The 24,835-nt window shown below is 39.4% G+C and overlaps 1 protein-coding gene across 2 annotated transcripts in view; it reads right to left on the bottom strand.

Moving 5' to 3' along the window:
• The window catches only part of SHISA5 (shisa family member 5), an 83,636-nt gene extending 63,972 nt beyond the window's left edge, over positions 1-19,664 (bottom strand). Inside the window, exons 1-3 of one of the 2 annotated variants that reach the window (XM_032772895.2) lie at positions 19,501-19,664; positions 13,118-13,286; positions 10,740-10,814 (exon numbers count right to left, since the gene is read on the bottom strand). In XM_032772895.2, coding sequence (XP_032628786.2) covers positions 10,740-10,814; positions 13,118-13,286; positions 19,501-19,561 — 305 coding nt within the window. In that variant the 5' untranslated portion in view covers positions 19,562-19,664. Of the gene's footprint in view, positions 1-10,739; positions 10,815-13,117; positions 13,287-19,449 lie in introns of both variants that reach the window. The other variant, XM_075073026.1, reaches the window with a different exon arrangement.
• Between the last annotated feature and the right edge of the window lie 5,171 nt (positions 19,665-24,835).

Below are 24,835 nucleotides of genomic sequence, written 5' to 3'. Positions count from 1 at the left end.
ACTCTTGACTGCAAGAAAAATGCCACATAGCAATAGTGCTCATGGCATCTTGATTTATCAGGCCCATTGATGCATTAGCCATAACTGCAAAGTGGGGCACAGGAAGATCTGCTTCAAGATACCTGTTGCATATCCCATACTATTTTTTTCATCTCATGATAGGTAGATAGTATTCCTGGGTCCATGGAAGTAAGGGACTCAAGGCAGTTATCATCCCAGTTTACACCCGACTCTGATATGTGTTACGTTTATATTATCCCTGGGTGTCTTTAGTGGACTTTTTTCCCCCCCGTTTTGTTTATTTATACCAGCGGTTCCCAAACTTTAACAACTTGTGAACCCCTTTCAATAAAATGTCAAGTCTCAAACCCCCTCCTAAAAATGAATATTTCCTGGGATTTTCTCCTTTACCCAAATATAAATTATAAAAGCAGTGATCTTGGAAATATAAAGTTTTTATGACATGTTTATTACATATTATATTATTTATCATTACAGTATTTTTATTACATTATGAAAACAGCAACACTCTTCCAAGATCTCACTTTTGTAGCTTGTATTTAAGAAGCCTACTCAAAGTGTTCTTCCTACACAAGCAGTCAGGTCTTGAGTAGTCCAGGCAAACAACACACATTGCAACAAAGCTTAAACATGTTCTTCATAATAATTTAAAAAATACTAGCTGCCTATTTAATTTTTAAAAACAGCAAAAAATGTCCACCTCCCTTTCCATTTCTTATGAGTTTTGAAGTTTAAATCTCCGCAGTGTGATTGATATGCTTGCTTTGATCTGCTTAGCTCTTGAAAATCCAGGGCCTCCGGGCTGCTGGCCCCATGCTGCCCAGGGTCCCTAGGGACAGCTCTGTCCGCCATTAGGGAATCTCGTCCCCCCCCCTCCCCAGAACCCCCTGTAATTTTGCAAACCCCAGTTTGGGAACCGCTGACTTATACTAATAGGTGTGGCCCTAATTTGCTCTGCAAAATCAGCCTCAAAGCAATGAAAAACAGAAGAGCTGATAGTAACAACATTTAACAAAGCATTTACTTTTTTCCAAAGGTTATGGTTATCCCCTGTATGGTTATGTCATGCCTTAAAATATTTAGACAATATTTCTGTCTGTTGTATATGAGGAGTAAATATAGAACTAAAAAATCTGTTTGACGTACAAGATCTGCCATATGAAAATAATTTGGGACAATTCTCTTGGCAACAAATTCAAATTATAGACTAATCCTGCAAATATTTACTGCGGGTTGAAACACTTACTGCCTGTCCCATTGACTTCAACCTTTGAGCATTTCTTATTTCAATGGGGCTACTCAAACATTATATCCCACAGTAAATACAATTATTGGCAAGAATAGGTAATTATTTGAATCTCCAAATTCAGAACAGTTTAATCCTGACACATATACACCTTTACTAATGAGACAACACAAGCTTCATTTCTATGAGCTCAATACATGAATCATCATAGCTATTGTACATACAGATTAGAATTTCATACTCTGCATTTAGAGATTCCATATATATATGAATTGTACAGGAAAATAAATCTCCCATGTGTGTCATACTGGTCAGCACTTGTGCTCTTTACTCTAGACAGGAAACAAGTTACTGTTTAAGAAATCTTATCTCCATCTACATTAAACCTAAACATTATGCATGGGTTAAAATCCCCATGTCATTGTTCAAGAATCCTTAGGTAACCCACTTCAAAAATATTTCCATTTTAAAAGTTAAGAAATATACACGGATCTTGCTTTGTTTTTGTTGAATCAATTTCAGCTGGAAATTTTGAAATAATGGGTTAGCTACTATGACACTACTCTGTATGATTGCTTTCTCAGTTTTTATACAGCAAATCCACAGGCTCATTTCATATCATGTCTGCTCACAGGAAGATTCAAGCTTACCCCATTTTAGTTTAAATTAAGAGCTTCCGATCCAAAGTCTTTCCCTGAAATTCTTCCTGTGCAAGTCTTCAGGCTGTCTCCCCTCTCACTGAGAAACGAAACTGACCTGCATTTTGTTCAGTGACATCAGCAGAAAGACACCTCCCTCAATGCTTAGAAAAGCCTTCTTAAAGGCACAGTGCCTCTCTCTTAGTTCAGGGGTAACTCAATGTGGACAAATTGGAAGAGTCATGTTGTCTTCAGTGCGTTTATACGCACACATTGAAGACAACATGACTCTTCCAATTTGTCCACTGTTTTCCAATAATTACATCTCAGTCTGTTAACCCATGTAGTATGGATGATATTAAAACAATTGCAAATTCAGACAGACATTCACATTTAACAGCACCTGATGTCAAAAAAGCAAAACATTTAAAGAATATCAAAAGGTAAAGTAATTCATATTAAAAATTAAGTACTCTGCATGCAACTCACCATGGAAAGGGCTTGAGAGAAGTACTTACTGCTCAATTAGCACCATCAAGGCTGCCTATAGTAACCACACCTGGACAGGGGTTAATAGTACTGTGAGGGTTAAGCACACTCTTGTTTGTATGGAGTCTCAGAGAGGAGCACAGAGTTCATTGTGAACATGAACTCTGTGCACAAAAGCCATCAGTTTCCACCAGAGTATCAGAAATAGGTACAGCTGAACCTGGTCTAACTGAAAGCATAAGAACAGCTCTACTCGGTCAGACCAAAGGCCCATCTAGCCCAGTATCCTGTCTTCTGACAGTGGCCAGTGCCAGGCGCCCCAGAGGGAATGAACAGACCAGGTAATCATTAAGTGATCCATTCTGTCCCTCATGCCCAGCTCCTGGCAAACAGAGGCTAGGGACACCATTCCAGCCCATCTTGGCTAATAGCCATTGATGGACCTATCCTCCATGAATTTATCTAGTTCTTTTTTGAACCCTGTTATGGTCTTGGCCTTCACAACATCCTCTGGCAAGGAGTTCCACAGGCTGACTGTGCGTTGTGTGAAGAAATACTTCCTTTTGTTTGGTTTAAACCTGCTGCCTATTAATTTCATTTGGTGACCCTAGTTCTGTGTTATGAGAAGTAGTAAACAACACTTCCTTATCTAGTTTCTCTACACACGGTCATGATTTTATAGACCTCAATCATATCTCCCCTTAGCTGTCTCTTTCTTAAGCTCAAAAGTCCAAGTCTTATTTATCTCTCCTCAAGGGAAGCCATTCCATACCCTTAATCATTTTTGTTGCCCTTTTCTGAACCTTTTCCAATTCCAATATATCTTTTTGAGATGGGCGACCACATCTGCACACAGTATTCAGATGTGGGACCATGGATTTATATAAAGGCAACATGATATTTTTGGTCCTATTATTTTCAGTTCTATTATCTATCCCTTTCTTAATTATTCCCAGCAGTCTGTTGCTTTTTGACTGCCGCTGCATATTAAATGGATGTTTCAGAGAACTAACCATAATGACTCCAAGATCTCTCTCTTGAATGGTAACAACTAATTTAGACCCCATCATTTTATACATAGTGTTGGATTATGCTTTCCATTGTACGTTACTTTGCATTTATCAACATTAAATTTCATCTGCCATTTTGTTGCCCAGTCACCCAATTCTGAGAGATCCTTTTGTAGCTCTTCACAGTTCTGCCTGGGTCTTAACTATCTTTAGTAATCTTATATCATCTGCAAATTTGCCACGCACTGTTTACCACTTTTCCAGATCATTTATGAATATGTTGAATAGGACTGGTCCCAGAACAGACCCTCAGGGACACCACTATTTACTTCTCTCCATTCTGAAACTGATCATTTATCCCCTTTGTTTCTATTCTTTAACCAGTTACCAATCTATGAGAGCACCTTCCTCTTTATCCCATGACAGTTACTTTGCATAAGAGCCTTTGCTGAGGAACCTTGTTAAAGGCTTTCTGAAAATCTTAGTACACTACATCCACTGGATCCCCTGGTCCAACTGCTGGTGTGTTGACCCCCTCAAAGAATTCTCTGGTCCTGATGACTTATTGCTGTTTAATTTATCAATTTGTTCCAAAACCACCTCTAATGATACCTCCATGTGAGACAGTTCTTCACATCTGTCACCTAAAAAGAATGGCTCAGGTTTGGGAATTTCCCTCACATCCTCAGCTGTGAAGACTGATGCAAAGAGTTCATTTAGTTTCTCCGCAATGGCCTTATCATCCTTGAGTGCTCCTTTAGCACCTCTATCATCTAGTGGCCCCACTGGTTGTTTAGCAGGCTTCCTGCTTCTGATGTACTTAAAAAAAATTGTTATTACTCCGAGCCTTTGGCTAACTGTTCCTCAAATTCTTTTTTGGCCTTCCTAATTGAATTTTTACACTTCATTTGCCAGTACTTATGCACCTTTCTATTTTCTTCACTAGGATTTAACTTCCATTGTTTAAAGGGTGCCTTTTTGCCTCTCACTACTTCTTTTACTTTGTTGTTTAGCCATTGTGGCTCTTTTATGCTTCTCTTACTATGTTTTTTAATTTGGGGTATACATAGCCAGAAACATTGTGTGCATCACCACTTCTGTTGACTGTGGAACTGACAAGTAAGGGTATGTTGGGATACACCCTTCACACAGCAGGATCAGAGTGTTCCACATAGTCATGTATGGGTGTGAAAGGTATCATCCTCCAAAACTCTTCAGCTATGGAAGTTTTTGCCAATTTTATACTGGAGGCTTGAGACCCAAGAATGACAGTCATGGAGATATTATCCTTTACAAACTGAAGTTGTAATAGAAACATGTCACCTGCAATTTATACCAAAGTAGAATAATTATTGTGACTAGAGAGATTACTGGTACAGGCATTTAGCTTTGGTATTTGGGGTAATGGATTCAGGAATCCCAAAAGTTTAAGATTCTGTTCTTCAGAAGGCACTGGAAATCTTCAGAAAACATGCTTCAATTTTTAGAATTTACCTAGTAGAATTTTAGGGAAAGAGAGGAGGAGATGATTACTACTGGAGTAACCTGTGTAATAGCACTAGAACAAGAATAATTTTTTCCTTATGCCATCACAGTAGTGACATTTATAGCTAATGATGACATAAGACACACATTCTGAACACTTATTCTCAGTTACCTTCAGGACTGATTTTTTTCTCCACTTATCAAAAACTGATTTAGTAAAGCGTAATTTTTATTTAACAAATTCCCGATTTTTTGCTCAAATCCCTAGATATACAGAGTTGCTTTGTCTTAGAATTTAGCATGTATGTAGTCCTAAATGAAAACTAATGTCTGTCATGATTGAAAAAATGGTTGATATGAAATAATAAGTTAAAAATGTCTTGAGCATGTACAGTTTACTTTTTCCTTTGATCTTAATAAACTATCTATCCTGTTGAGCTTTGCTACAGTGAAACATGGGGAAAGCACAAGATTTTGCATTTTCATGCTAGGGGCTCTGGTAAACACTGAACTTCCCTCCCAGATGGTTTCTGCAGTACTAGTACCCTTGCCATATTCAATCACAGATACTGTTATACAGCTATGTTGTCAAAAATACACAACTTTGAGATTTGCAGACAATTCGAGACAAATTTACTGGCGAAGTGCTCTGCGTGCTGTACCTTATACCAACAGATGTCAGGGGGGAAAAAAAAAAGCCATCTGTGTTTACTTATAAACTATCTGGTAGGGCACTTCTTTTACGACACATATTGGTGGATCCTAAAAGAAAAGGATTAATCTTGCCAAATAACATACTTTTCTCTGAATAACATGTCCACCAATCTGGACTTAAAAAAAATTCTTGAGAGCTAACATGCTGTTACAGGTTATTAGTACTAAGTATTTGAAGTTCAGCATCTGTTTTTTCTAATATATTTTTGTATTGCCATCTAAAAAATTTCAGGAAGAGCTTATGAGGGGGTGACCATTTAACAAGTCAGCCTTGTAACTGACATTTGTTTCACTAGTAGAGAACACATCCATTTCTGTGACTGATTGGCGGACATAAGATTAAAATTAGATTCCATTTGCTTTAAGAAATTTCCTTAAATATTTGTTCATCCAAATTCTGACCCGATAGCCATATGTGACTTAGCAATTGCCAAAAGTTACATCCAAAATGAATAATTCAGCTCTCTCCTAATTTATAGAGGAATCGTGTAAATTAAGTCCACAGAGAGAATTTTATTAGGCAAAAAGTTGTTTTTTCCAATTTTCAAACTCTGGAATCCATTCCAATACCTTTAACCAACTCTCACTGACATGTAAAAGGTTTAACTTGTAACGTAGACTAGGAGGCAATCCAAGCCAGCCACAAATCAAGCTCACAGAAACCCAGATGGAATTGCAAACAATCAGGGTTCATCCCTTCACCTAGCATCTTGGAGTAATTGAGGAGAGGAAAGGCACAATGCTGAACTTTGAGCCAGTGGGGATGCTGCCATTTATTTTAATGGGAGGGAAATCTTACCTTAAAGCTTCCATGGAGAGAAAACAGATGTGCAAAGTCCCTGGCCTTCCTTTCTTCACTTAACTTTGCAGTGTTTCTTGTGAACTTTTTGTTGTTTCTTTAAACACAGATTAACAGCAATGCACAGTGCTCGTGCACTGCCAGGGCTGGCTCCAGGTTTTTTGCCATCCCAAGCAAAAAAAAAAAAAAAAAAAAAAAAAAAAAAAAAAAAAAAAANGATTGGATACTTACAGAAGGGGAATTTTCTTGAAAATTTTGAGCAAAAATGATTGTGGCTATTTTGAGTTTGATGGAATTGAAAAAATACACTTTTCCCTTTAAAATTGTGTGTGACCAAAAAAAAAAAAAAAAAAAAAAAAAGAAATAAAATAAAAAATAAATTAAAAAGGGGGGGGGGCAGAGTGCCGCTGCCAAAAACAAACCAAAAAAACCCAAAAAACAAACAAACTAGCCGGAGTGCCACCCCTTGAAAAGTGCTGCCCCAAGCACATGTTTGGAACACTGGTGCCTAGAGCCGACCCTGTGCACTGCACACTTCCTCCTGCTTTAATGATATTCTGAAATAGTTGCTAGCTGTACTAGACAGTCGGGTGTAGATGTTGGAGTATGGCATTTGGCATTTTCAATCCCTCCACCATACCATAACACACCCACTTTGTGCAAGTACTGCTCAGAGTTAAGTATATAAAACAGAGATCAGCAACCTTTGGCACACAGCCCACCAGAGTAAGCACCCTAGCAGGTCAGGCTGGGCAGTTTTTTTTTTACCTGCCGCTTCCATAGGTTCGGCTGATTGCGACTCCCACTGGCCACAGTTTGCGGTCCCAGGCCAATGGGGGCTGCGGGAAGCAGCGTGAGCTGAGGGATGTGCTGGCCGCCGCTTCCCGTCGCCCCCATTGGGCAGTGGAAGCTGCGATCAGCTGAACCTGCGGACGTGGCAGGTAAACAAACCGGCCTGGCTCGCCAGGATGCTTACCCTGGTGCCAAAGGTTCCCAATCCCTGATATAAAATGTTATCAGCCCTAGCTAATTTCTTCATTTCAGTTAGCTCATGGGTCAAACTTAGAAAACAGATTGTAAAGCTGAACTGTGAATATAAGACACAAAATCAAATAGAACAGAAGTCTATATAGCACACCTTCTCGTTAGATACAGTGCACTCAAAGCCACAGGATGAGTATCACTCAGTCTTAACCTCAACACAAATCACAAACAGAAGAAAAAAATAACCCTTGAATATCCTGTTAACATCTTCCATTTTATATATTTTGAAGGAAAAGCCCTGTTCACTCCTTAGCTGTAAGAAATATAGAAAGTGCTTCCCTGAAATTATGGATACGCCATCTCATTTGGCCATTAATCTTGCTATTCAGTTTACTATTGCTTTTTCAATACAGCAGCTGCTCAGAACAAACCACAATGCTTTAGCTCCTGCTTTGTGCACACTTCCTCCAAGTTATTTACTTCCTTTTGCTGAAAATAGGACGCTTGCACAGAGTAATTAACACTAGCTTTATGAATCATAGCACATAGTGACAGAAAAAATATATACAGTAGAGCTGGAACCCTTAAAAGATACGTTTTCCAAAGTGTTCAGACATCAAATAAAACAAAGCATCATTATGGAGATGCAAGGGCCTCTCTGTAGGTAAGATGGCACCCAATTTTCATCATAAAGCCATATTTTAAAATCAGTGTTATATATTGTTTCCTAATAATGTTCAGGTAGGAAGTTGTTCTGAACAGTAGAATTATAAATACTTCACTATATTTTGTAAAGTTAATATATTAACTTTATTCCCCACTAAACAGTATCATTTAAGAAAATATTGATAGCAAAATCAAGGTAATAAGATATATGAACAAAACATGGCCCTCTTTCTCTATCTCCACGTCCCTTTCCAAAAAGCCCATGGGTCAGAATTTAAGAAACCATGGGATGAATTAAGGATTTATTTGTACCTTGAAAGCATAAATGTTTATATTAATAACATGGGTAATGGAAGATTTAGCGCTCTAAGTTTAATTCTGGGAGGCTTTTTATAGGGAGCTTAAGTTCTATAAACTATATGTTGGGGTAAAATTAATTGCCATTTAGCAACCTTGACTTTTAAAAAAAAAAAAGTTTAACAAGTTATTTTTCAATACTAACAGAGCTGAGTATCAATTATTTGTATATACTTATTGTATCACTGAAAATATACTCCACAACTCTACAGCAGTCTTATAGTCACATGAGTGGGTTTTTAAGGAGCACTGAGTACTTGGTGCAATAGAGGAAAACTAGTACAATAGGGCAGCAGAGCTATTTAGTATAGAAGAGCTAATGGTTAAATAGGACCCCCCACTGCTACAAAAGCATGCCCCTCTCTTTCTCCCCTCTGCTCAATAAGTTTGTAAGTTCTACTGCCAATACCTAGTTACTTTGCTCTGTGGCTGGGGATTTTCCATTCACCAAATGGGTGGGAGGGATAGCTCAGTGGTCTGAGCGCTGGCCTATTAAACCCAGGGTTGTGACTTCAATCCTTGAGGGGGCCACTTCGGGATTTGGGGCAAAATGAGTACTTGGTCCTGCTAGTGAAGGCAGGGGGCTAGACTCAATGACCTTTCACGGTCCCTTCCAGTTCTAGGAGATAGGATATCTCCATGAATTTTAAAATTAAAATGTTAAACCCCAGCCCAAACTGAGAAGCTGGAGACAACTGGTTTCCCCCTAGACTTCAGCTATCCCATTGCTCTGTCTGGGCCAAGGTTGGCCCTTTCAAAGACAGACTTGTAGACTGTCCTTCCTTGTGTTTCCACCCCTGATACTTGCAATCCAACACAGAGCTAAAAAGGCAGGGACCACAACTAGCCCCACATTCAGAACGGAATTTTCAGCCCAACACTGAAACTGAGTCCCCAATATCAAACAGAATTTGTAAGTTAAATACAGACAGATTCCCTAAACCATCACACCATGTCATCACCTTTTTAGCTTACCTTTCACTACCACATCAAATAATCTTTATCCTCATCTTCAAGACCTTTAATTCTACCCTGCCTACATATCCAGCTGTTTCTTATTATGGTTGTCCCCTCCCACCACCTATGTCAGTTTTCTTGTACATTTGCCTACTCTTCCCAGAATCATTTCTGTGCTATTTTTCACACTTCCATATACACCTCTACCCCGATATAACACGAATTCGGATATAACGCGGTAAAGCAGCGCTCTGGTGGGGTGGGGTTGCGCACTCTGGTGGATCAAAGCAAGTTCGATATAATGCAGTAAGATTTTTTGGCTCCCAAGGACAGCATTATACTGAGGTAGAGGTGTACATGGAATGCCCTCCCAGTTCTGGTCTTTCTAGTTTCTTGCTGGTCTCATCACTGACCCTAACTCATTCAAATCCCTTCTTTCATGATGCTCATATGCAGAGTCAATTTTAAGTAATATTAGATAAACTTAGTGGAGCCAGGAAGGTGTGCACATACTTAAACTAGAAAACCACATGATATAGCAGTATAAGGCAGACATCACAGTCCTCATCACTAAATTAGTGTAACCTTTGTTCTTCCTCTAGCTCCTTTAGTCATCACATCCAAAATTAAGTTTTAATTGCTTCAGTGCAAGAACGTAGTCTTTTATTTGTACCACACAATACCTAACATTATTATAGGAACTGTAATAAATAAACCTAAAGCAAAAAAACTACTGTTTATTAAGGTAGGTGTACTTAAAGCTTTTACCAGTTTGAGAAATATTACCAGTTTTATCAGTGTTCTCTATTCTATATACAGAGAATATCACAAATAATTAGACTCTTAAAACAAAAGAAGTGTTTGAAATTTACTCACTATATGCTAAAAAAAAAAAGTCTGCCAGTGTTTAAAGAAATATAGTACAAGAATAACAATGGCTTAGAAAAAGCCCCATTCACTAAACAAGATGGAAAAATTACATACTGTTGAGATTATGGCCTACACTAACATTACACAATTTTTATCTCCAAGTTCCTACTTCTCCATATAAACTGAAATATACAGTAATCTTGGGAATGCTGTGGTGTGATTCGTCAGTATTTTAATTTTGCATGTGTTGTGTACACCACATTAATAAAGTACACCTCTACCCCGATATAACACTGTTCTCAGGAGCCAAAAAAATCTTACCGTGTTATAGGTGAAACCGCATTATACCGAACTTGCTTTGAGCCGCTGGAGTGCACAGCCCCGCCCCGCCCCGGAGCACTGCTTTACCACATTGTATCCAAATTTGTGTTATATTGGGTCGTGTTATATCGAGGTAGAAGTGTAGCTTTGACAAGAACAGGTTTAAGCCTTAAGTTATTTACCTGGGTCTAGGTTCCCAGTCATCATCGAAGTGTGAACGCAACTTCAACGTTTCTTCCTTGATGGGTTGATATGTCCTGTAATAAGACAAATACATGTCTCAAAAGTGGAATTTAAGTTCTTTTTACCAAGTATTCCATGCCTTCTCAATGACATTTTGTTCACAGGGGAAGGGCTAATCCAACCAAAACTGGACTTGTTTCCACTTTTCGGAAGTAAGTGTATTATCTCTGGAATTTCTAGTACACATGAAAAAACTCTGTACCTACTCCCATGAGTACTACAGCTCAAGAGAATATCTTGAGCTCGCTAATAGGAAAAAAATATAAAGCCAGATGAAATCCAGTTAACTGCCATTCTCATTTTCAAGTTCAGTTTGATCTGGCTTGGTTAACAGAGATAGACGTTACTTTAATGTAATGTCAGACAGATACAAAGTATTGCATTCTTGTTCTCAAAGGCGTCATCCTTTTCTTGGTGAAAAGCCACAGCGATGTGCATATTAATCTGGATAGTGCCAAGCAGTTGTTCCTCAAAATTTTGAAAGCTCAATCAGGGAAATGAAACCAATAGCACCCATCTTCATCCTTGCCACAACACTAAAAGTCTACTTATTTTAATTCTTAATCTTTTGCAGTCTTCCACGTGCAGTAAACACTGGCACAGAGTAACAAAATGATTAGGGTGGTCAATTCATCACAGTTAACTCACACAATTAACTCAAAAAAATCAATCACAATTAATCTCAGCTTTAATTGCAGTTAAACAGAATACCAACTGAAATTTATTATTTTGGATGTTTTTGTACATTTTCAAATATATTGATTTCAATTACAACATAGAATACAAAGTGTACAGTGCTCACTTAGCATTATTTTTATTACAAATATTTGCACTATAAAAATAACAAAATAAATAGTATTTTTTCAATTCACTTTATACAAGTACCGTAGTGCAATCTCTTAATCGTGAAAGCGCAACTGACAAACGTAGATTTTCTCACATTGGTACCTTCTTTGTGTTTTGTCAAATCTGCTGTGAAAGTGTTCTTAAAATGAACATGTGCTGGATCTTCATCTGAGACTGCTATAACATGAAATTTATGGCAGAATGTGGGTAAAACAGAAAGCAGAAGACATACAATTCTCAGTCACAAATTTAGTTAACACATTTTTTCTTAATGACCATCATCAGCATGGAAGCATATCCTTTGGAATGGTACCTGAAGCGTGAAGGGGCAGATGAATGTTTAGCATATCTGGCGTGTAAATACCTTGCAATGCCGGCTACAAAAGTGCCATGCAAATGTCTGTTCTCACTTTCAGGTGACATAAAGAAGAAGTGGGCAGCATTATCTCCTGCAAATGTAAACAAACTTGTTTGTCTGAGTGATTGGCTGAACAAGAAATAGGACTGAGTGGACTTGTAGGTTCTAAAGTTTTACATTGTTTTGTTTTTGAATGCAGTTATTTTTTGTACATAATTCTACATTTGTAAGTTCAACTTTCATGATAAAGAGATTGCACTACTGTACTTGTATTAGGTGAATTGAAAAATACTATTTTATTTTTACAGGAGCAAATATTTGTAATAAAAACAAAATAGCACTGTACACTTTGTATTCTGTGTTGTAATTGAAAAAAATAAATTTGAAAATGTGGAAAACATCCAAAAATATTTATATAAATGGTATTCTTTTATTGTTTAACAGCACACTTAATCGCATGGTTAATTTTGATTAATCGTGCAATTAAAAATAATTTTTTTTAATCGCTGGAAAGCCCTAAAAATGATCTTTGCAAAGTGATGGCTTATTTTTCTTTTATGCTATCATTACAACAAACATTATACGCTAGGTTACAATTTAAATTTAAGCATCCAGTTTCTCCATGTTTGTGAAGTGTTATGCAACTAGTTTATACTGCAAAAAGACTAATTCGCCACTGCTTTCATCTGAGGATCTCAATAAGTCTTGCAAATAAACATTCAGCAAATTCTAAAATCCTGTCAGGTAGGCAAGAGTTTATGTCTCAGTTTACCCATCTACCAAATGCTGTTAAGGAAATAATGCTTACGGAAGTCCATGATTCAATGACATGGCTATGAATAAAACCTGAAGGACCTACCATGGCCGTAACCAGTATGGGGCAAGTGGGGCAGCTGCTCAGGGCGCAAAGCCGCAAGTGTAGAAAAATGGGGTGGAAAAACAGTAGGGGGTGCAAACATGTTGCTTGCCCTGGGTGCTAAAATGTTTAGTTACAGCTCTGGGATCTAGTTCATATTCTCTATTCTAACCACAAAACCATATCTTATCTATCATCTTTTGGTATGCTGAAAAAAAAATGTTGTAGTAGCTCACACACTGGAGTTTGTCACATACCTGTCATCCAGCACATTACACATAAATTGTTCATCTTCTCCAAATTTATATGACCTATCCAAGCAGCAATATCTGCTGATACAGTTTCCACAGCAGAATTGCGGGCAGGATTTTTCAGAATATGTGAGTCCATCAGAATCTGTGTATGCCCTACAAGATTCACCTGAAGCTGAAAATAAGGAAATAACCAACAGTCAGACATTCAAAAATCAAACACGTTTAGATGTATTTACATTAACTGTCATCTCATCTAGTGTCATATCATAGAAGATTAGGGCTGGAAGAGAACTCAGGAGGTCATCTAGTCCAAACCCCTACTCAAAGCAGGACCAACACCAACTAAATCACCCCAGCCAGGGCTTTGTCAAGCTGGGCCTTAAAAACCTCTAAGGATAGAGATGCCACCACCTCCCTAGGCAACCCAGTCCAGTGCTTCACCGCCCTCCTAGTGAAATAGTGTTTCCTAATATCCAACTTAGACTTCCCCAACTGCAACTTGAGACCATTGCTCCTTGTTCTGTCATCTGCCACCACGAGAACAGCAGAGCTCCATCCTCTTTGGAACCCCCCCTTCAGGTAGTTGAAGGTTGGATCAAATCCCTCCTCTCTCTTCTCTAGACTAAACAAGCCCAGTTTCCTCAGCCTCTCATTATAAGTCATGTACCCCAGCCCCCTGATAATTTGTGTTGCCCTCCGCTGGACTCCCTCCAATTTGTCCACATCCTTTCTGTAGTGGAGGGGCCCAAAACTGGATGCAGTACTCCAGATGTGGCCTCACCAGCGCTGAATAGAGGGGAATAATCACTTCCCTTGATCTGCTGGCAATGCTCCTACTAATGCAGCCGGTAGCCTTACTGGCAACAAGGGCACACGGCTGATTCATATCCAGCTTCTTGTCCACTATAATCCCCAGGTCATTTCCTTCAGAAGTGCTGCTTAGCCAGTCGGTCCCCAGCCTGTAGCCGTGTATGTGATTTTTCCATCCTAAATGCAGGACCCTGCACTTGTCCTTGTTGAACCTCATCAGATTTCTTTTGACCTAAGCCTCCAATTTGTCTACGTCACTCTGGACCCCAACGCTACCCAGCATATCCTCCTCTCCCCCTCCCCCCAGCATAGCGTCATCCAAAACATCGTATCAGAATGTAATAAATAATATTTCAGTTGTGTCTTCTAAATTAATGATTTCCATTAGAGCTAAGGTGAGTTCTTAGCCTTCAGGCTTTCCATTTATAATATGCTGTCTCCAACCAAGATTGCTTGGAGAGAGCTAATCTTACTCCCAGGCACATAAACGAGAAAACTGCTTGAAAATAAAGTTATAGACATTCCTTGTGGTGTTATTTTCATCACAATGGCTGCTAGCAAATACAGCAATGACTTTCAAGGATCATGGTACCAAACTTATCAGCCAATCAGGGCTCTTCTAAAAATGCTGCATGAGTGCTAAAAATTAGTGTTAAAAGAAAAACTTTTAATAGAATTTTTCCAGGTATTTGATTTGATGCACAAGATACATCAGAGTAACATGTACTAAAGATTCAGATGCCCACATGGATCTGTATCTTTTAAAGAACTGTGGGGCAAATCTCAATCCTACAGAATTCAATGACAAAAATCTTTTATTAACTTCAATGAATCCAGTGTTTGGTCTCCCCAGTTTTCAAGGTGATCTGCAAGAATTTTATATTATGTTTTGTTTGATGATGTTCCTTTTTCTCCCTATCATGTATAAAGAAAGAAAGGTTTATTTTCTGTTTTTTCCTGCACGTTAACTTTAGAAATATGATAAAAACATCATCTGGTCTCTCTTTTGGCTAGGGGGTCTCAGAAATGTGCTGTGAGTTTTCATATCTTAACTGAAGGTTTGAGGTGATTCAACTTTAACCAAGTCATCATTTCTCTCCAATTTTTAGCATTGGAGCTAGGTAGGCAATTCATATGATCCAATTTAAAGTCAAGTATTTAAGAAGGTAAGGGATTTTAAGTCTGGTCTCTTGTGAAGTCAATTTCACAGTTAGATAGAAGAGACCTGCATACCTACTGTTGGAAAAAAAAGTTGCATGCATTTTTATACATAAAAGGCAGTTCATCCTTCCCATTTTAAGGTCATCTTTAATATTCTGGTGCATCAAATTCTGTAGGCTGATAATACTTCACTGCTTGCATCTGAGGATTTCAAGAAGCTTTACAATTTATCAGGTTCCACAGCATACTTTAGAGTTAAGTGTGAAGACCAGGGATGCACATTTTGTGGGCAGAGGAGAGAACTCCTTGTTACTGAACTATTTTTTGTTGTTTCAGGATTTATTTCTGTTAGTCTATAAGGTTCTGACACTTTCATTAGCCATATTTTAAAGCATCCACTATAACCACATGTCAGGATCTGTTATTTAAAGTAAATGTAGTTAAAAAACTAAAAACCTATGAGAACAATTTCACTGAAAGATTGAAACTGTGGCTATCCCATTTCACTCAACTTAATATGGCAATAAATGAGATGGTAGGGACTAACTCCTTATTGGACTTCTATGGTTTTAGGTTTGTCTCCTTTGGATTGGATTTGGGATTTAGAGATTACCTTACCTATGCAAAGAAAGTAACCAGACTCATTGTTGCAACACAGAACTGAGAACAATATTTCCTTGTTTCTATTCCCTGCTTGACACTTGTGTTTACTCACTGTCTAACCATGTGCACATCACAAATTATGTGCCTCAGTTTACCATCTGCAAAACAAGGGTAATGTAATATATTGTGAATTAACCAATGATGGTAGAAAACTTTGCCCTTAAAGCACCTTTTTGTCTGAGAATCTCAAATTATTTCAGGTGTTATTGTTTCTCTGACAGTCTGTACCTTCTGAATATGGATGTTGAGTTATTGTACATTAAAATATTCAGTTAACATATTTTATTAAGAGATTAAGAAGTTATTTCTGTTGTATTTTAAACTGATTCTGCTATAGTTTAAATAATCTCTCCTCTCTCTGTTTCCCTCATTGCATGGTTCTCCAGTACTAATCTTCATCTGAATATTTTATCCATCTCTAGTTCTGCAAAATAACTATGTTCACTGTACCAACACAAAAAATAAAAACACCACCCTGATATGAAGACTCAAATATATTCAAAAGGTAACAGGAAATTCTTGTTTATTAATGCCTTCTACAGTGCTTCTGCAAATTGTACCCATATGATCTCCCTTCTGGTATAACAGTTTTCTTACGGAATAAAGAAATATGTTTGGGTAGGAAGCAAAATCACAAATTGTTCTCCTTCCTCTATCTAAAATAAGGAAGTGCAAAGCAATTACGATGCTTTTACATATATTACTTCTGTGTTGCGCAAAGACAAAAACAAAAACGTTTATCCAGGCTTACCAAAGGCCTGAGCATAGAGGCAAACAAATTGTAGGGTATTAAAATAAAGGCAGAAGAGGCACATTCTAATCTATACTAAATTAAAATAGACAAGAAACATATTTCAGGATGGACTACTATAACAAATGTAAATTTATTGTTTAATTCTGCTGCAAGGTATAATAAACTACACATGGAGCCTCATTTATTTTCAACTCCCTGTTATCTCCAAGACCCTATTAATTTAATTGACAAATGAGTTTAGATAAACTAAGCTGTCAATAATAATGTCCTCAACTTCATGACTAATTATTTAGATTACACTAATGCCCACAATCTAGACTGTGTCAGGTGTTCTTTAAAGTATAAGACAGTTCCTGCTCTGAAAAGCTTAAAATCAGGTGAGGGTGGGAGGGAAGAGAAGGGATGTAATAAAGTGGTCAGCTAGGAAGCACAGTTTGCCAACTTTCACATGGTAAACAAGCACCGCGACTTGCACAATCAGCCAAAAAATCAAGCTAATCCCATTTCAAAACAAGGCCACAACAAGCCAATCCCTAAGAACCCCAACACTTTATGTGATTAGATTCCCCCAGTGTGCAGTTTGGGACTGTGGTGGGCCCGCTGTGCACCTCTGACTCTCTCCCACCCCTTGCTCCCGCGTCCGGGAGCCTATCAAAAAAAACAAACAACAAGCTACACACCAAAAAAGCAACAAGCTACAAGCCAAAAACTAGCCAACATACAACTCAGAAGCCAAAAACAAGCCCAAATTCTGTGTTTTTTTCATGGGTTTGGCATGTCTGCTAGGAAGCTTATTGGTAGTTCTCCTTTTTTGAATTGTTTCAACTATCACCAAATGTTCTTACCTAACGATCAACTAATTTAGTTGAGTTACTTGATTGGATAAACTCCTTATCAGGGAATTGTCCCATCACCAACTGCTACTGTTCAAGAACAGATTCATGTCAGCATAGTATTTATAATTGCTACCATAACTCCTCCAGGACTACCCCAACAGGTGTTTTTTTATACTGTCAGTAAATCAATATGGACACAAGTCATAGCTAACTTGATTAATAAACTTCAAAACGTATCTGTGAATATTCCCCTCTCTCTCTCCCCCCCCTCAAATGAACTGAACTAACTTGCACTGAGAGTGATGACCTTGATTTAAAGGAACAGCTGAGGCTTCTTTAGACTTTTTCCTGAGCTCCAAGCCAGCTAGTCTTCCTAATTAAGCTCCTTTCCTGCAAATATTTTCCACTTATGCCTGATGTCTTAGATCAAAGGTTTTCTTTGCATGAAACAGGTTATTAGAGCTGTATGAAAAATTTAAAACCAATTTTGTAAACCTTGACATTTATGTGTTGACTTTTTTGGATGCCCAATCTTTGTTACCTTGAAAATGCTCAATTTCCATAAGTGCTGAGCAACCCCTTCTTTAAAGAAAAAGGGTCCCTTTAAAGATTTCCAGGTAGTAACAAAAATAATAAATAAAACACAAATGGAGCCCCATAAATCACTAGTCATGTTTGAAAATCTTAACAAGAAAGTCCAGAGCAGCGTTAGTCACCAGTGTTATTTGTGACTGTAAAGTTCATCCAAATTAATATGATCATGTTATGACATTAACAGCCTTGTGACTTTTTTAGCTCAGTAGTTCCGAGCATGCCACTATTGTAAAAAAAATAAAGTAAATAAAACCCAAAACACATGTAATAAAAGGTAGCACAAGGTAACGCGCATCTTGGTTTATCATGTGAAAACTATTACCCCCCCAAGATCAATGATGTTACCAAAACATTCTCTTGGGAAACCATGGCCTTCTACCTGACAGCTGCTTTTTAAGTTGTTTGATGTTCTGAACATTTTTGTTTGTTTTTCTAATTCTTGTGGTAAAGGGGCCTCAAGCCATCTTGAGCAGGTACTCCAGCTCAACAGCAGCTAGTATATTTTTTGAAGAGCCCCTGGGGCCACTTGCAAATATGCTTCTGGTCTATTTGAGCTTCCTATGTATTCTGACCGACAAGAAAATGGACTGGATGCACAGGAGAGGGTTTTTACATTAGTAGCTGTTTGGGAAGAGGGGTGGAATCATATCTAATGTTAGTGCCTAAATGTTTGAGACCAAACATGCCACAACATGAATATTCAGAATGAAAAGATGTAATAGTCAATACTGTTAAGTAATCAATCAGGAACACATACAAAAATAAATCTGTTAGTCTTTAAGGTACCAGGGTCCCTCCTTGTTGTTTTTGTGGATACAGACTAACATGGCTCCCCCCTGAAACAGGAACACATATGTTCATGATTATTCCTGGTAAGTCATCTAGTCATCCCTTCTCAGCCTGTCGGCCAAGGCAAAATTGGAGAGTATCATTGGAACCAAAGCTTCATCTAGTTTTAAATGACTCAGCTCTTAGGGTGTTCATTGCTCTCTCCTACGGAGTCTATTCCATCATCTAATAGAGCTCGCTGTCGAGAAAGTGTTTCCCAGCATCTAGACAAAGTTTATTTACTCCCTCCTGCTGAGTAAATAGAGTATTTACTATCCCCCCCCACTTGCCTCCCCGGATTCCCCTTCACAGCGGTGCTAGTAGCTGGAGCCTTGCCTTCACTGCCTCGCCTATATTTATGGGAGATTGAAGAGTGTATCCCTGGCGGGGACATTTGAAGAGAACCAAACCAAGCCCCCGCCAGCACTGAAATTAGCTCCCCCGCGCCCAGCCCCAGCCAGGCGCCAGGGAGGGCTCCCTCGCTGGGATGGTGGCGTTTGAAAGGGGGATTCCCAACAAGGTGCCTGAGGGGGGGGCTCCTGGTCTCCTTTCCCCCCCCCCACCCTCCGCGGTGTCTGTCCTGGAGACTGTCGACACGCACCCACGCTCGGCCCCTGCCAAGCGCCTCGGGAAGCAGCAGCTCCGCGCCCCGGTTCACCAGAAGCAGCCCCCACACGGCCACAGCCAACCTGTGGTGTGCGGGCTCTGCCCAGCCCCGCCGCCCCCCGCTCGGCAGTCACCGCTGGCCAGCAGGAGCAGGACGCTGAGGGCCACGCGGCTACAACCACCGGCGAGAACCATGGATCGTCCGTCCAGGGAGCAGACGGCAGCCGCGGGTCGGTGGGTGACTGTTTTCCAAGCGAGGCAGGCGGAGCGCCCTCTGCGGTCGGGAGCCTGCCCAAGAGCCCCTGCTTCCGTCCGCCAGAGACTCCCCCTGCCTGGCTGAGGGGAGGAGTAACCAGCGCCTCTTCTCTCCGCTTGCGGCGGCGGCGGCCCACGCATCTCCAGCCTGTAGCCTGACGCGCCTCGGGCGGCACCAGAAGCCCTGCCCCGACCCACTTGACCTGAGGCGGGGAGACGACCAGAAGTGAGCACCGGGATGCCTGGGTTCATTTCCCCCTCTGCCACGGATCCCCATTCCCTCCGTGCCTTGGGACCTTCACCAAGGCGAGCCTTCCCCTCGAGGAAGCCGCGAGAGCCAGGCTGCAACTTTAACTGCGGGTTGAGGCAAAGTGTAGACCTGGCCCCTTTGATCAGGTGCCCTTTTGAGCTGGAGGGTGGATACTGGCAGTGTTTAAAACAGGAGGAGAGCGGGAATCGTAACACTCCCCTCCTTCAAAGGCCTACATTCCCGTGATAGTAGGGACCCCAGAGCAGGACCGGCTCCAGGGGCAGCCAAAAAAAAAAGCCGCAATTACGATCTGCGGCAATTCAGTGGGAGGTCTTTCACTCCCAGCAGGAGTGAGAAATCCTCCGCCAAATTGCCGCCGAATACGTGGAAGTGCCACGGTGCTGCGGAGTTGCCGCCCCTAGCACCTGCTTGATAAGCTGGTGCTGGCAGCCCCCTGCCCCAGAAAGTGCTAACTCTGCTCAGCCCCAGAATTCAAAGGGCTTTAGCTGCAGCGGTGCAGTGTGGATGCTTTTCTTTTTTAGTTACCCCTGGTACTGCAATAACTCTCAGTCCTAGGGTGGCTTTATTATTTATCATGGAGCTTAGCATAGGGAACAAGTAAACATGGGCCAAGCCTTCAAATAATAGTTAAAGACTAAGTTCAGCTAGGTACTGTTATCTTGAATACAGGTGAAGCAAAGCTTTGCGAAAAACAGATCTAGCCTCGGAAAACAAAGACTTTGCCCCCTTGTAGAAATAAGCAGCTTTGCCTATAACGGGACTAGGTGGGGTTTGAAATGACCCTTAGAGTTCTGGCATAATTGATTATGTGACAATTTAATAGCTTGAGCCGAGCTCAGCTTCTGCAAAATGAGGAATACTTTTCTACCTCTAAAGGTCTTTAAAATGAGGAATGGGGGCTTGTAAGATTCTCACACATTAGAGGGAGGGGCTAGTTAGGAATTTAGATAATTCAAAACTCAATTTGATCGAGTAGGTCAGCGAAAGTCTGATTTATTTTGAGGGGATTTTTAAGTTTAACTTGCTCCTGCAGTGTGTAAACCACTAATGGCAGTTGTGCAGCTTGTACATGACACCCCTATGAAAATGACTGGTAGCAATGAGAAACAATAGAACTTCCTTGTCTACTGAAAGAAATGCAGAAAAAGCTGGCTGCTATAAACACTCTAAACATGAACTAAGCCTCACTGCTTCTGCATTATGTAGATAATTATGAATTGTTTTGATGGGGAAACTGAGGTAGAAAACTTAAGTGAGTGGGCCAAGACCATAAGTGGAGTCATTGTCAGAACCAGTGTTTCAGTAAAGGAGTTTGGGCTTTCTGCCTTTGTTAAGAAAGAGAGCGAGTGCACATGCACACACTCTCTCTCTAGTTTATTCATTTAAATCCATGCAAATATTTCATGCTGAAAAGTAATAGTTCATCTAAGCTGTCGTTTTAAACATAAATGTGGTAACTAGAGTTACTCACTCCTTCAGCTTGACCAAACAAGATTAGTTAACTGTCACCCACCCCTGCAGTCTTCTGGATTGTGTAGAAATTTACTATTCACAAGAAAGCAATGGAGGGAGGAGAACATATCTTTCTTGGACCCCAAACACTGTATAAAAATGGTCAGGTTTACACTGTGTATGTAAATTAGTGACTTACAGAAGCTATCAATACCAGTATAAATTTAGTGATTACCATGGTAATAACAAGGTTTCAAGGTACCTTCTGTCCATTTACTCTTATTTGTTAGGGCAAATATTAATATAAACCCAACAAATGTTTATTAGCAAGTAACACTATATGAAGAGATTTACATAGCTGTGTAAATAGCTCACCCCTAAATTGTGGTTTGGAAAAGATTTAGCTTGAATATATCTGTGATAAATAGAATCTTATCACATTTCCAATATTGCCAATCGTCAGCATCCAAAGATCAGCAGAGCCTCAATAAACAAAACAAACCAACCACCACAAAATAGACTTAAAATAAGATTAAAAATGCATGTAAGGTTTTTATTAGGGCTGTCGATTAATTGCAGTTAACTCATGCAATTAACTAAAAAATTAATCCTGATTAATTGGTTTTAATCACACAAATAAAATACCAATTGAAATTTATTAGATATTGTGGATGTTTTTCTACATTTTCAAATATGTTGATTTCAGTTACAACACAGAACACATGTACAGTGCTCACTTTATATTATAGATATTTGCATGGTAAAAAAGTATTTTTCAATTTACCTCAAACAGTTACTGTAGTGTAATCTGTTGTGAAAGTGCAATTTACAACTGTAGATTTTTTTGGTTATGTAACTGCACTCAAAACCAAAACAATGTAAAACTTTGGAGCCTACAAGTCCACACAGCCCTACTTCTTGTTTAGCCAATCACTAAGACAAACAAGTTTGTTTATGTATGCAGGAAATAATGCTGCTCACTTATTTACAACCTCACCAGAAAGTGAGAACAGGCATTCACATGGCACTTGTGTAACTGTCATTGCAAGGTATTTATGCTCCAGATATGCTAAACATTCGTATGCCCCTTCATGCTTTGGCCACTATTCCTGGAGGACAAGCTTCCATGCTGATGACACTTGTTATAAAAATGTGTTAATTAAATTTGTGACTGAACTCCTTGGGGGAGAACTGTACATCTCCTGCTCTCTTTTACCCATATTCTGCCATGTATTTCATGTTATAGCAATCTCAGATGATGACCCAGCATGTTGTTTGTTTTAAGAACACTTTCACTGTAGATTTGACAAAACGCAAAGAAGGTACCAATGTGAGATTTCTCAAGATAGCTACAGCACTTGACCCAAGGTTTAAGAATCTGAAGTGCCTTCCAAAATCTGAGAGGAATGAGGTGTGGAGCATGCTTTCATGAAATCTTTCAGAAATCTTAAAAGAGCAACACTCTGATGCAGAACCTACAGAAACTGAACCCCAAAAGAGATATTCCCGTAGCTCCCATTGGCTGGGAAAGGGAAACCGTGGCCACTGGGAGCTGCAAGCAGCCGTATCTGTGGATGCTCAGGTAAACAAAGCATCTTGTGGCCTGCCAGGGGCTTCCCCTTAATAAGCTGCAAACCAAGTTTGGCAGCCCATGTGCTACGGGTATCTGCACTGCCTGCTTCTATATGGCAGGTGGGTCCAACAGTTCTATTGGTGTTCTTTACAGCTGCAAAGATGTTCATGCAATGGTTTGCTTATTTTAGTATTTTGCAAATCTATATTGATTTTATCAAATGAATGCTTTTTTGTGGATTAATTTCAGTAAGTAGCTTCCATAATACTGAATGGGCATTAATTGCTTTGTTTCTTCAAAGATATATGTATGCCATTTACCAGTTTACAGTGACTTTAGTGTAAGGCAATGCCACTTGAAGAGAGATTTTTGAAAAGTTACAGTTGTTGCAAACCTTGTAGATGAAGTGGGCAGAGAGGGCTCTTTTCCTCCCCCAGCCCAGCCTGTTTCCTTTCTTTTTTTACCCTTCTCTCTAGGAGAGAAAAAGCGTGTTAGCAGCTTTAAATGATTGTTTCTTTTTGTAGTTGTGTTTCTAAAATGAAAGATCTTTACTCCCTGTCTGAACCTTACTGTAGTTTTGTGGTTTGGGAGGTTTCAATTCCTGCTGCCCTTTTCTTGAACTCTCAGGTCCCTAGCCATCTGTGCTAAAGGCAACACTGATGTAATGTCAGCTATTGCTCTATTTATACCCTGCCCTAGTGAAACAGGGAAGAAAATGGAGTTACTTAAAATACACACTGCCTTTACTCAGGATATTGTAGTTTACATTGCTACATAAAAACAGGGAAAAGCCCTGGGATTTACAATTTCTCTTTAAAATGGGGATTTTTGGATGCTGTATACATAAAGCAGGAACCATAATAATCTCAAACCACAATAAAATATAATATCCTGATTAATTTTACGATTAGAAAGGACAATACCAATGTGGCATCATTAAGTGAAGTGATAACAGGCCCTTTCCTCTAAGTGTATTTTATCATGATTAGCTGAATCAAAACAACAGAATTCACATATTTCAGGTGGTAGCCGTGTTAGTCTAGATCAGCAAAAAGAACGAGGAGTACTTGCGGCACCTTAGAGACTAACACATTTGAGCATAAGCTTTCGCGGGCTAAAACCTACTTCATCAGATGCATGCAGTGGAAGATACAGTAGAAAAATATATATATGCACAGAGAACATGAAAAAATGGGTGTTGTCTTACCAACTGTAAGAAAGGTAATTAAGTGAGCTATCAGCAGAAGAAAAAAAAACACTTTTGTAGTGATAATCAGGATGGCCTATTTCCAACCGTTGACAAGAAGGTGTGAGTAGCAGAGGGGGGAAGAATTAGCATAGGAAAACAGTTTTACTTTGTGTAATGACCCATCCACTCCCAGTCTTTATTCAAGCTTAATTTAATGGTGTCTAGTTTGCAAATTAATTCCAATTCTGCAGTTTCTCATTGGAGTCTAATTTTGGAATTTTGTTGGAGTATTGCAACTTTGAGATCAGTAAGTGAGTGACCAGCGACCTTGAAGTGTTCTCACTAGTTTTTGAATGTTATAATTCTTAATGTCTGATTTGTGTCCATTTATTCTTTTCTGTAGAGACTGTCCAGTTCGGCCAATGTACATGACAGAGGGGCATTGCTGGCACATGATGGCATATGTCACATTGGTAGATGTGCAGATGAACGAGCCGCACCTGTGTCAGTGTGGTTAACTCAAAGAAAATCAGATATAATATTAAACAATAATGAGTTGAAGTCGACTGAAATAAGATAAGCAGAGAACGAATCAGTGTAAACCAATTTCCAAGCCCATAAATGAAAAGTTAATGTGAAGTGGAATCCAGCCCCTCCATGCAACTGCACCCACACATTTGAACCTCTGGTTGAATTCCTAGGCCATCCCAAGGGTGAGGAACACCAACT

This window comes from Chelonoidis abingdonii, chromosome 16, assembly GCF_003597395.2.
Source record: "Chelonoidis abingdonii isolate Lonesome George chromosome 16, CheloAbing_2.0, whole genome shotgun sequence".
In the NCBI taxonomy this organism is placed as follows: Eukaryota; Metazoa; Chordata; order Testudines; family Testudinidae; genus Chelonoidis; species Chelonoidis abingdonii.
This window is presented reverse-complemented; position numbering and strand designations above follow the sequence as displayed.